Source organism: Pseudorca crassidens, chromosome 2 (assembly GCF_039906515.1).
Source record: "Pseudorca crassidens isolate mPseCra1 chromosome 2, mPseCra1.hap1, whole genome shotgun sequence".
NCBI classification, from domain to species: Eukaryota; Metazoa; Chordata; class Mammalia; order Artiodactyla; family Delphinidae; genus Pseudorca; species Pseudorca crassidens.
This window is the reverse complement of record NC_090297.1, coordinates 134313285-134327069: the sequence shown is the minus strand read 5'-3', so window position 1 is coordinate 134327069 and position 13785 is coordinate 134313285. Positions and strand designations below refer to the sequence as shown.

Sequence of the window (13785 nt, the reverse complement as noted above, 5' to 3'; positions counted from 1 at the left end):
GAGTACTTCAAGTATTACAAGAAATTTAAACCTATGGATAAGAAAAGCAATATTACCAACTACAACTTAAAATATTAACTGCCTTCTCACTATGACCCAGGTACTGTGTTAGGGTTTTATGCATGTTTTGTCATTTGCTTCTTCTGAACAATGCTGTGAGGTAGGTGCAGACATATCTGATTAGGAAGGAAGAGATGTTAGACAAACCTAACTAGAGCAGCACTCAAAAGACCCCACAGCCCAGCCCCTATGGAGATGCATTCCTGGCATCACAGGCTGACAACCACTCTTCCTTCTCTTAAACACCCCTAAGGACAAGCCTCCAGCCATACTTTCCTCAGTTCACATACTATTTTGGTCTGTCCTCCAAAACTGCACTGATGTTTATGATACCCTCCCCTAAGGTCTTCCAACAATCCCTAACAGCCTCCTGATCTAAAAGGTTACCTCCAGTTACTAAAACCTCACATTTTAACATCTAACATTATCACCTTCTTTAGGGCTTCTTGCAGTACCATTAGCACTTCTGCTATGGTTAGCTATTCTGGTCAAAACAGTTCTCCAGAACAGGACAGAGACCAAAGAGGCATAAAACCAAGGGAAGTACAAAATGGCAAATTAGCACACACTGGCCTTTGATAGCCTTCCCTCTACTGCTCTGGATGACTGACCAATTAAAATAACGTATACTAATTGCTCTGTACTTTATTACAAGTACTGTATAGGGTACAATAGAGAGGCAGTATGAGACATAGTGAAGAGCACAGACACTGGGTTCAAATCCCCACTGTGTAATCTTGGAAAACATTTAACTGCTTCGTGCTTCAGTTTCCTAACCTGTAATATGCAGTTATATTATGTGCCTCACAGGGTCATTGTTTGGTTTAAATGTAAAGCATTCAACAAGCGTTAGCTATGTTATTTTATAAGTCAGCATGGTCTTAAATGAGGTATGCATGTTTGTTATAATCCACGTATTAAGATGAAGAAACCCAGCCTTCAACTGTTTAAAACAGCAATACATGGCTAATAAAAGGTAGTGCGGTGTGAATCCAGGCTTTTTTAGTGCAATCCACATTGAGACCACTGAGCTGTGCTAGAGTAGACTTGTGCATTAAAAGAAACTATTACTCATACTTACTTAGCTCTGTGGCTGTTCTCTCCTTCAAGAACAGAAAAGGATGTGAGGGTACAACCACCATTGTCTAATGATGCGGATTTTTCAATGAGATTGGTCACAAAATCATCAAAGTGACTGCCAACTTCCTTCATAAAAAAGGGCTTCAATTCCTAGAATTTTAAGACAAATAAAGGAAAGCATTAGGAGCTAACTAGCTTATGAGTTGTTGACATTTTTTAAAGGGTTCTCCTAAATAGAGCTGGATCAAAAGGAATCCATGATAAGTGAATTCACAGGAATAAAAACAGAAAAGTGATTTCTACAGCTGACCTGTAGTTTCAGAAACTGCTACTGAAAAAGCAACATGATGATTTGTCCTTTTAAGAATGTATACCCTTTGGACTTCCCTGGTGGCACAGTGGTTAAGAATCTGCCTGCCAATACAGGGGACACGGATTCAACCCTGGTCCGGGAAGATCCCACGTGCCACGGAGCAACTAAGCCTGTGTGCCACAGCTGCTGAGCCTGCACTCTAGCCTGCACTCTAGCCTGCACGAGCCACAACTACTGAAGCCCATGCACCTGAAGCCCATGCTCCGCAACAAGAGAAGCCACTATAATGAGAAGCCCACGCACCGCAACGAAGAGTAGCCCCCACTTGCCACAACTAGAGAAAGCCCACACGCAGCAACGAAGACCCAACGCAGCCACAAAAATTAAAATAAATAAAATAAAAATTTTAAAAAGGCATGTATACCCTTTTAGGCATAAATCAAAGTAATCACCTACTAAATGAACTCCTACGAATGATATACAAAAACAAAATAACAGAAATGCTAAAAATGACGGTATTTTTCTCTCTTCCAATTTCTATATGGAAAACAAAAATCAATATTATGTCACCATTATATAATCTTAAGTCCCCTTTCTTCTCAAGCAACCCCTTCAGTGCCAAGTGTCCAGTGTTTATATTGAATATTTTAAGTCATGCCATTTCTCTGTGATACCAACATTTATACAATAATGTATACTCTTACCTCCACAGCTACATATTTATCTAACTATAACACACACTTTTATAACACAGATTATACATTTTAACACTTTAAAACTTAGTTTTTGAAAAGTATGAGGCAAAAAAAAAATTTTCTTCGAATTATAATGGGCCACCTACTGTGGATGCTCAAATTGTAAATTGTGGTATTTTAAAATTGGCAGGGGCTTCCCTGGTGGCGCAGTGGTTGAGAGTCCTCCTGCTGATGCAGGGAACACGGGTTCGTGCCCAGGTCCGGGAAGATCCCACATGCCGCGGAGCGGCTGGGCCCGTGAGCCAAGGCCGCTCCGCAACGGGAGAGGCCACAACAGTGAGAGGCCCGCGTACCGCAAAAAAAAAAAAAAAAAAAAATTGGCAGGACTCATCTACACAAAGGAAAACAAAGTGTTACTTACTAATTTTTCAAGAAAAAAAATGCTCTCTCCTCTAACTATATTATTTAGGTTGAACCTAAAATATCTGAAGTAGCCTTTTTTCTGGATTCTGTTTTTGTTTTTGTTTTTCTGGACCGTTTTAACAAGAGCTTGGCCAAGTCTTTTAAAAGTAAAGCCTGAAAATATTAATGTATCTAATGGAACTATATGAAGGCTTTTCAAACTACTTCCTTCCAGAGTTCCCAAATGTTTTTAGGGTCCCGGGCAGTGAGAACTGGGCGCAAAAGGCTTTCTGTGTTCCCCATTTCTTGTTTGTAGGAAATAGGCTTCATTCAGCCTCCTTGACCTTCCCTGAGTTCCAAATGGAAGGTTCAAACAGCTGCTTATCAGGGAAGGGAGGGGATGCAGAAACAAGGGCTGAGCAGTCAAGGAACAGCCTTGGGACAGGGTCCTGGCTCCTCCTCAAGGAATATACTATATCTTTGAACTCTTCTGCAGAACAAAGGCCCCCACCCAGATGGAGGATGGCAACCTTAGGCTGAGTGCAAGATTCCTGGAGCACTGCCCTGTTACCTCACCACCAACCAATCAGAAGGAAGCCAATACACCCTACAGCCCTCACCCCAAATTTTGCTTATAAAAACTTCTACCTCCAAACTGTAACAAGGAAGAGCCAATTCTGACTCCAAGTTGGATCTGTTTCTTTTACTTTAACCTTTGCGTTTCGTTGCTTCTGTTATTATAATCACTGTCTATAGCTGTAAGCATACATAATGGCCTGCCACAGGGAACCCTGTCCCTCTGTCTGTTAAACTAAAAGGCCTTTGTTCAGCTCACAGAGAGACATTCTGACCCTGCCCACCTTCATTCTGAAATTTTTCGATAGGCATGATGCTGTTACCGAGTCCAAGCTCGCTCTGCTCGCCGCACAACAGGCCAATAAATCGGGGGATGAGGTGTTGAGGCAAAGAATATGACTTTATTCGGAAAGCCGGCAGACCGAGAAGATGGAGGACTGGGGTCTCCAAAGAACCATCTTATCGGGGTCTGGATGCCAGTTTCTTTTATAGAAGAGATGGGGAGGAGGTGAGGAAGTAAAGTAAAAAGGCCATTCATCTTGCAAAATATGTGTTAATTTCTTCTTTTCTGTAGCCATTCACAGGTGGGCAGGGTCAGATTGTCTCCCTATGAACTGAACAGAGGAACTTTAGTTTAACATTCAGGCAGAGGGGCAGGGTTCCCTGAGTCAGTCCATTATGTATAATAACAAAAGCAACGAAAAGCAAAAGTTAAAGTAAAAGAAACAGATCCAATGTGGAGTCAAAATTGGCTCTTCCCTGTTACAATGCTTCCCTAACCAAAAACAAAACAAACACCCAAAAAAGTGGCACTTGAAAAAAAAGGAGCGGGAGGTGGTGGTGGTGGTGGTGGTTATTTTCTCATTAAGCTCTAGCACTGGACTGCTTAATAAATGAAGGTTTTTTTCAGGTACAAAAATGCTGTCTCGCGTAGAAATATACTAAAAGAGAAGAAGGGAAAGAATTTGTTCATTCCACTAAGTGCTAGGTGTAGTTCAGGGCACTGCTGCAGGCACTGGAAATACAACAATGAACAAAACCTAGTGCCTGTCCTCATGGAACTTAAAATTCCAGTCGGGGTAAACAGGACATACAGTATGCCAGATGGTGTTAGGGAAAGAAATAAAGAGAAGGGTCTGGGGGAAAGAGGGTGCTATTTTTCATAGAGAGGTCAGAGAAAGCCTCAAAAATAAGATGACATTTGATAAAATGTGAAGAAAGTAAGAGGGCAAGTTAGTCGATAACTGTGGGAAAAGTACCAGAAGAAGCATAAGGGTAAAAAGTCCTGAGGCAGGAACACCCTTGACGTGTTTGAGTAATAGCAAGGAAATAGGACATTATAGTTGAAGCAAAAGAGTGGTAAGAGTTGAGGTCAGAAAAGATGGGGGAGGGTGGCAGGAGAGGGGCTAAACCATGTAAGGTCTTAACACTTTACCCCCTATTCACATTAGTCCACTGAAATTTTATTCAACACTAAAAAAGGAGCCTGGAATCTTTTAACTAGGATTCCTCATACTCTGGATCTAGCACCCTTCCCAATTAAGTATCGGGTCAAGTAGACCAGAAGCATGGGGGAAAAAAACAAGCCATAATGATTGTTATAAAAAAATCAGTAAAAGCTGATATTTATCTACCCAACTCAAATTAAAAATACTCAACTTCTCACGGCACAAGTTCTTGTGCCTTACTCACTACTCGCCCACAGATGAGCCGCTGCCATACATGCCCCAACACTTGCAATTTCCAAAGCCTACAGCAACCTCCTTATCCTCACCCTCCTCATCAATTGAACCATTCTCTTTTCCCCTTCTTTTTCTCCCCATATTCCAAAACTCCTACTGTAAGCAAAGAATGTTGCCCACCATTCCAGTTCTACAAGGATCAAGCCACTGCTACTGCAGTCACCCACCCTTGAGGGGAATTCAGGATGGAGAAAACAAGGAAGCATTCTGTGCTTTGGATATACTGACCCCTAGACAGTAAATTGCACACTAAGGAAAATTTTCAAATGGCCCCAGATTCTTGCATCTTCCTGTACATAGAAAAGCACTAAAATCATTAATTTGAGATGTCTATTCTTTGTGATTAGCAGTAATCCTTCTATGCTTGACTACATGTTTTTCCCAGGCAAAAATCTCATATATATCCTGGCTCCTCTCCTGCCTCTTTTAAACAGTCTCCTCAGAGCCACTAAGAGGCTATTTCTTGGGCTATGAGGTCCCTGAATAAGGTTCCTGAATAAAACTTAACTCACAACTTTTCCCTTTTGAGTTGTTCTTTCAGTGGACAGTGAAACTGAGCAGGAACCTGCCGGGCCCTCCCAGGTATAAAAGCCTTCGTGTTTCCTGTTTCTTGTTTGTAGGAAAAAAGCTTGAGCCTCCTAGACCTTCCCAGAGTTCTAAAGGGCAGATTCATAGAGTTACTAATTAGGGAATGCAGAAACAAAGGAAAAGCAGTCAAGAAAGATGGTTCAACAATAAAACAGAGTCCTAGATCCTCCTCAAGGGATACACATGACAATCTGATACATATCTTCGAATTGTTCTAAAGGAACAATTCCAGGTGGAAGATGGTAACTGCAGGCTCAGACCCCAGACTGGTCTCAACCAGAAGGGTGATTTGAGATTCCTGGAACAGCACCCTGTTACCTCACCACCAACCAATCAGAAGAAAGTCATACATCCTACAGCCACCACCCCAAATGTTGCCTTTCAAAACTCTTCCCTGAAAACCACCCGGAGTTCATGTCTTCTGAGCATGAGCCACCCATTCTCCTTGTGTAAGCAGATAGGGTAGGGGGTCCTCGGAGAAAGAAAACTAGGCATGGTTTTCTTGACATATGAGAAGGCATTTTTGGCCTGAGTAATATTGTGATCTAAGCCTGGTCACAATGCTTGCCCTTGAACAGATCTTATAATTCATGATCTTAAGGGAAGTAAGGGAATGCAGAACAAAGGAAAAGGAGTCAAGAAACAATAGTCCTAGTTCCTCCTCAAGGGATATACATAATATCTTTGAGTTCAGCAGAACTAAGGCCCTCACTCGGGTGGAGGATGGAATAATGACGTTGACCCTCATGACTTCAACTAAAGCTTAGACTCTGTGGACCTTTGGCCCAATTCTATGCTTCTCAGCTCAAGCCCCTTCATGAATATGCATGTACCCTTACCTTAAAGCTTCCCCAATTTTGCTGTTGGGGAGATCCCCAGTGTTCTCAAAGGAATAAATCCTTCTCCCGCTCTCTGCCTTGGTTGTGTCTTTTGGCTTGACACCCACCAAGCAGTGAACCCAGTTTTTCGCGTAACACTTGCTTGGTCCTTGCAATAAACTTTTCTCTGCTCCAAACTCTGATGTTTTGGTTGTTTGGTTTCACACTGCACCAGGCACACAAACTTGGGTTTGACGGCAACAGCATGAAGGCACTTCTTAATGCTGATGATATAAAATTCACATTTTATGGCAAGACGAGAAAGATTTAAACATAATATTTTTCTTTGCCTGTTTGGACCTCCTCCCTCCCCTTTACTGTGTATTGTGCATGTGCATTAACCAGACCTCCTTAGGAGATAACATTCCTTCTTAATCTCATCAAGGGTCACAACTCCTTAGGAGATAACCTTCCTTCTTAATCTTGTAAGGGGCCCCAAAGACCATGACCTACTACCTGCTTTTTACCTCTAGATCTGGATTGCGTAAACTGTCAATAATCTGTCATTTAAAGTACAGCCCTCTATCTCAAAAACTTAATATAACTGTCTATGACCTCTCACAGGCAGACAGTTCTTGGAGCTTTCTGAGAGGCTGTTCCCAGGTTATAATCCTCAATTTGGTGCGAATAAAATTTTCCACTTCTTTCTTAGAAGGACTTACTAATTTTTTTCATCAACGATGCCTTTGTCTTCTTTCTCTATTAGGAATTAAAGTTGATTGAAGCTGCTGCCACTGGGACGCAAGGAAGAACTCTATTGTGGACACTATTCAGTTTCCTTAGCCTCCTCCTTTCATGTATCCAAGTACTGATAGAAATAAAGAGTGACTGCTTATTACTGTCATTCCCTTTGTAAGAGGGAAACACAGTACAAGAAGTGCTCCACTTCTGCCTTCTAATGAGTTCTTCTATTGCATGAAACTCGTGTTTATTAGAACTTCAAAACGTGACAATAAATCTGTCTAAAAATTTCTATCAGTAACCTGAAAAGGAGACAAGCTTATAGGCTTTCTAATTTACTTATCTTCTCAATCTCATCTCTATTAACATTAATTTCATCCAGCCCATGGACTATATGATTGTCCCAGCACAACAGATAGACAGAAGAACAGAAGGAAGGAGGCAGGCAGTTAACTAGAAACTAGAAAAGCAAGGTGCTTAGATAATCTATCAAAGAACCTCATTTTTAAAACAAGCAGCTAAAGGAGACAACCTCTAAGATTCTAAGAATGGGGAACAACCACCAAGAAGCAAAGATTCTACGGGTGGAACGCAGTGAAGGCACCACGAGTGATCAGAGACGAGGCTGGAGAAGCAAACAGGGTCTACAGTTCATGCAGGTTTTTTAAGGTTTTTTTGTTTTGTTTTTTTTTGCCATGTCACTCGGCTTGTGGGATCTTAGTTCCCCAATCGGGGATTGATTGATTAATTGATTGATTGATTTAGGCCACACCATGCCTTAGTTGCGGCACACGGGATCTTCAATTGCAGCATGCGGACTCCTTAGCTATGGCATGCATGTGGGATCTAGTTCCCCGACCAGGGATTGAACCCGGGACCCCTGCATTGGGAGCATGGAGTCTTACCCATCTGACCACCAGGGAAGTTCCCCCAACCGGGGATTGAACCTGGGCCCTGGGCAGTGAAAGCAAGGAGGAGTCCTAACCACTGGACCGCCAGGGAATTCCCCCATTTTAAGAATTTTTCATTTTATCCTAAGGGCAACTGAAAACCAATAATGTTTTAAGCACAAGGTTTATAAACATATTCAGATTTGCACTTCAGAAAGAGAACACTTCTAAAAAGCCTTCCAAACAGAGGTTGCTTTGGACTGAGTCTTAAAATGTGAAAAGAGCAGGGTCGTTTATGGATAAAGTAACCCTTACAGAGGCATGAAAAAATTATAAAGTAGGCTGAGAGAAAGAAACACAAAATAAACATGTATACTCTGAGTAGAGTATAAAATATTATACTCTGGAACTTCCGGGTTGGTGAACCCATGGTGACGCAGGGAGAATGGCTCACTCAGAGAGCATGGAACCTCCGCACCCTTTCCCCATACTTGCCCTGTGCATCTCTTCCACCTGGCTGTTCCTGAGCTATTATATCCTTTTATAATAAACTGGTGATCTAGTAAGTAAAAAAAAAATTAAAAAACAAAATATTATACTCTGGGCTTCCCTTGTGGCACAGTGGTTAAGGATCCGCCTGCTGGGGCTTCCCTGGTGGTGCAGTGGTTGAGAGTCCACCTGCCAATGCAGGGGACACGGGTTCGTGCCCCGGTCTGGTAAGATCCCACATGCCACGGAGCGGCTGGGCCCGTGAGCCATGGCTGCTGAGCCTGTGCGTCCAGAGCCTGTGCTCCGCAACGGGAGAGGCCACAACAGTAAGAGGCCCACGTACCGCAAAAAAAAAAAAAAAAGAATCTGCCTGCCAATGCAGGGCGACACGGGTTTGAGCCCTGGTCTGGGAAGATCCCACATGCCGCGGAGCAACTAAGCCCGTAAGCCACAACTACTGAGCCCTCGAGCCACAACTACTGAAGCCCGCGTGCCTAGAGCCTGTGCTCCACAACAAGAGAAGCCACCGCAATGAGAAGCCCGAGCACTGCAACGAAGAGTAGCCCCCGCTTGCCGCAACTTGAGAAAGCCCACGTGCAGCAACGAAGACCCAACGCAGCCAAAAATAAATAAATAAAATAAATTTTAAAAATATATATATATTATACTCTGACTCCACAAGGTCATATCACTAGTTCATGAATTACTTGTTTCTCTGATTTACCGTCTGGCTTTGCACAGAGAATCTTTTAACCTCACAGTGGCATGGAACCAGAAACCTGACCTTTTCGGGCAAAGCAAGTAACACAACAGAACAGGTAATACAGTGTTTAAATTGAATCCCCAAGAGAGGGCTCCCCTAACAATTCACTCTAACGTATACGGCATCTTATTCTTTTCCATCATTGTACTTAATACAATCTAAAATGCTTTATATTTCTATTTTTTGGTGTCTTAATGTCTATCTCCCCCACCTGACTTTAAAACCATGTCTATTTGTTAACCACTCTACAGTCACCTCTCAGCAAAACAACTGCCAAGACTGTAGGTGTTAAATATATTTCCAGACAGCTTTTGATATCAACTCCTGCCCCCGAAACCCCTACTCATACCACTGCTTGCTTTATTCAGTATCTATTATAGAGCAGAAAGTAGATATCTAAAACAAAACAAAACTACATAGCCCTGATTTCTCTGTGGAAAATATAAAGGGAAAGGGACTAAAAATCACTACTGTTCTTATTGTTGATAACGGCTGTTAATAATTGAATGACTGCTTTATGCTAGATACTCTCTTAGGGCCTTTTAAATATTATTTCTAGTCTTAAAACAGTCTTTGAAGTAGGCAATAGAATTCCTATTTTACATATGAGAGATCTAAGCGTGAACAAGTCAAGTGATGTGACTTACCCAAGGTCACCACTTGTAGGCTATAGAACTAGGATCAGAACTCCAGTCTATCTGACCTCAGAGTTCGCATTACATTATATTGCTTTCCACTGTACTTTATATAAAATAGTTTCTATATGATTAGCACCATAAGCCAAAAAAGTAAAACCTAAAAAGTCAATGATGTACATACATGTAGCCTGAAAATGGTAGGTAATCTAGTAAAAAGGTGTTGTTTGGCTTAGTTCTATTACAAACATTTCACTTGCAGGCATCAATGTAGAAGAGGTTTAAAGTCCTAAACAGTGCACTGTAATAAATTCCTCCTACATAGTCAAAAAAAGTCTTGAGTATAACTGTTACATAATCCTTAATACAAGAAGCCAAAGGTTCAAGATAAACCAGGAACTAATCAAATTAGAGCTCTGAATTTTAATCCCTTTTTATTTAAAATAAAATTCATCCTGGGCTATTTCCCAATTTAAGTTAGACTACAGTATTCTTGATATCATATTGTTATCAGTCTAAACTGAGCTGAAACACATTTATTTACCTTAATCTACTTAGGTAGCTCCTGCATCTTAACTATCCAAATGGTATATATTACAGTTTCTCATCATCACTGCCTACCTCCTTCACTTCATTAGCCATTATTAAATGCTAGAAAACCAGAAAGGAGTAAAAATATTACATTCCCAGTAGTTACCATATGATACATCTGTACAAATGACTATCATGAAATAATTTTTTAAAAATCACATTTTCAAAGAATATTTTAACACAAAAAAAGCCACAAAATGATGTTAAGAAAAATATACAACTGAATATATAAATGGATGCTGATTTTGCTAATGTATCTGACACACATGCCTGCATGTGTCTACTTGGATCTGTGCATACGATATAAGAAGGAAAACAAATTACGGGAGAAAATAAACCAAAATATTATCTCCAAGTGGTGGGCATATGGGTGGTGAGTGTTTCCTTTTTATACTTTGTCTCATAAATTTTCTGCAATGAGCCTATATTACTCCTATAATCAGAAAAAAAAACTACATTAATTAAGAAAATATATTCCTCCTGTTCTTGAAACAATCCTCCTGTTGTGATATGGTATCATAACATTAAAATAAAATCTTTTAAACCTTGCACTTTTTTCCTAAAAGAAAGTACCTTATCTAAGATGCCACTGATCTTTGTTTGGCACTATGGAAAAAAAAGCTGCCAAGTGAATTACACTACACAGCACAGTGTTTTCTTGTTTCCAGAGACATTACAAAACAGAGAGTAACCATCACCTGTAAGATCTTCAACAGAGCTCTAAAATCATGTAATTTCTTACCAAGAATACCAACTTACAGTGACATCACCTTATAGCTTTCAATGAACCTTTTAAAGGTATCTAACTCAATTGCTGTTCCTCTTGCTTATCCATTTTATACATAGTATTCTCGGCTAGCACGAGAACAGAAACGACGTCTTCAAAATCTCAGCACCTAATGTAGTGCCTGACCGACAAAGGAACCAAGTAAGTGTTGTTCATGCAACTAAATTACTGAACGTTCCTAAGGGGCAATGCGGCAGGTACATTTCTTCATTTTGTAAATAAGTGATGAAATCATAAAGAACAATGAACTGACTTTCCCAAGGTTCATCAAAGCAGACTAGAGACTAATACATTTATTTATGTATTTAAGTACAATGAGAAAAGGCAGAAAGGGAAATAGAAGAATGCAGTCACACTTACACAGCCAAAAGAAGGTAAGATTTGACCAGAAGATCAGGGGTAGTAAACTACAATGGATAGTTATTATAGTGACTGTTAATTGTCAACCTATCATTTCTCACCCCCTTCCTTAGTACTAGAACCCCTAATTTTTACCTGGGCACCTAAATGCCCAGAATCAATAAATTTCCCAGTCTCCCTTTGCACCTAGGTGTGGCCAGGTGACTAAGTTCTTGCCAATGAGGTACAAGCAGAATCGGTTTGACAAAACCTCCAGAAAAACTTCCTTAAAAGGCAGCTGGGGGGCTTCCCTGGTGGTGCAGTGGTTGAGAGTCCACCTGCCGATGCAGGGGACATGGGTTCGTGCCCCAGTCCGGGAAGATCCCACATGCCGCGGAGCGGCTGGGCCCATGAGCCATGGCCGCTGAGCCTGCGTGTCCGGAGCCTGTGCTCCGCAACGGGAGAGGCCATAACAGTGAGAGGCCCGCATACCGCAAAAAAAAAAAAAGACAGCTGGTACCTGTTCCTTGCCCCCTTTCTTCCCCTATATCAATTCTGCTCTTTGAAACTCAGATGAAATGGCTGAAGCCACTTGGACAATGAGAAGACAAATCACAGCCTACAAATGGTGAGGCAGGGAGGTAGAAGGAGGAGTCGCTGAGGACCAGAGTCACCATACCAGCTGTGGACCTCTCACCTCTGGATTATTTATACAAGAGGAAAATGCACTTCTATCTTGTTTAAGCCACAATTACTTGTGTTCATCTTGTGTTGCTATTACGGCACAAGCTAATCTCAACTTATACAAATGATCAAAGAATTTCTGGGCAGAAAACCCTTCGACTTGTCTTTCCAGCAGTCTGCCAACAAATCAAATAAGTTGGCACTATCCAAAATCTTCTTACTTTACTTGAACAAGTGATAAGCCATGAAGAGGAGGCCTCGTTTGCAGACATGCCATTTGAGTCGTACTCATTACAGATTGCTCATTTAATGGTCAGGCAGCTGCACTAGATACTAATATGAAAAACAACACTAGAAATGCTATATAAGAAGCAAGCGAAATATAAATATTTTTAAGAAGAACAGAAAGTAATTTTTCATCCCTTCAATTTTCACACTAGACCTAACATTTCCTCTATAAAATTGTGTACATTAATAAAAGTTCTACAAACATCGATAGTAAAGATATCCTCTTTTCTCTTCTTAACATACTCACTTTCCTCTGGAAACTGTCCTCAAAGGTGAGGACAGGAACCCCATGTCCAGGTTGGGGCTGTACTATATGGCCCTGCCCTTCTGAACAAAATTCAATTCTCTCTCTCATAGACCTGAAACTCTGAGCTTAGAAAGCGTGACTGGAAACCTTATTAACTGAAAAATTCAGAAATAGCTGAACTCTTGCCATTAAAATAAATATCCTTTCCAAAGCCTGAGTGTGTTCGACTTCTCCTAGGATTCTATGAGATACATTAATCTTTCAAATACACTTCCTTTTATGCTTAAATAAGGCAAAGTAGGTTTCTGTTATCTGCAACCAACAGAAAAAGTATAAAACAATGTTAAACAAAGCTAATTTCTCTACTAATGTAGAGAATGTAGCTCTGATGTAGCTGGTTGGAACCTAATCATTTGAATCTCCCTTGGACTGTTCCAAGATCTTTAAAGGCTTGTTACAACACAATTCTAAGGATTTCAAAAGGTCATGATTCAGAGTTACACAGTGCTCTATGACCCCACTAGCACCATATTTTTTTTTAATTAAGTACTTCAAAGTTTTTTTTATGACAGCATTTAGACCTAGAAGTGACCTTAAAAAATTCAATCAGTTCAACCCACTAACGTCATCACCTCTCTCATTTCTCTTCCCTTAGGACTAAAGAGCTTGCTCAGTACTTGACAACCTTCTTCACACCTTTCCTTAATAGGAGCTCCTCTATCTGTACATATAAATTTTCACTGAATTCTTTGTAAGTTGCCATATTTAGCAAATAAAAATACAGGAGACACCCCCCCAATATATATATTTAGGACAGTTGGTTAAATTTGAATTTGATAAACAACTAACTTTTTTAGTCTAGGTATGTCCCGAATATTGCATGATGACCAACAAACTATCTGTGGTTTGCCTGATATTCAAATTTAACTAGGCATACTGTATTTTATCTAACAACTCTAGTGCCATGGAGCCGAAAGAGTTGCCCAGTAAGAGCTATAGGCTATTCCCTTTACAACAGGAAGCAGAGAATTAGGAGCAAAAGTTTAAGTTAGCTACA

At 40.7% G+C, this 13785-nt stretch overlaps 1 protein-coding gene across 3 annotated transcripts in view; it reads right to left on the bottom strand.

Moving 5' to 3' along the window:
- The window catches only part of SOAT1 (sterol O-acyltransferase 1), a 57536-nt gene that overhangs the window by 13113 nt on the left and 30638 nt on the right, over positions 1-13785 (bottom strand). For all 3 annotated transcript variants that reach the window (XM_067728766.1, XM_067728765.1, XM_067728767.1), the window contains one exon: positions 1142-1290. In XM_067728766.1, coding sequence (XP_067584867.1) covers positions 1142-1290 — 149 coding nt within the window. The remainder of the gene's footprint in view (positions 1-1141; positions 1291-13785) is intronic.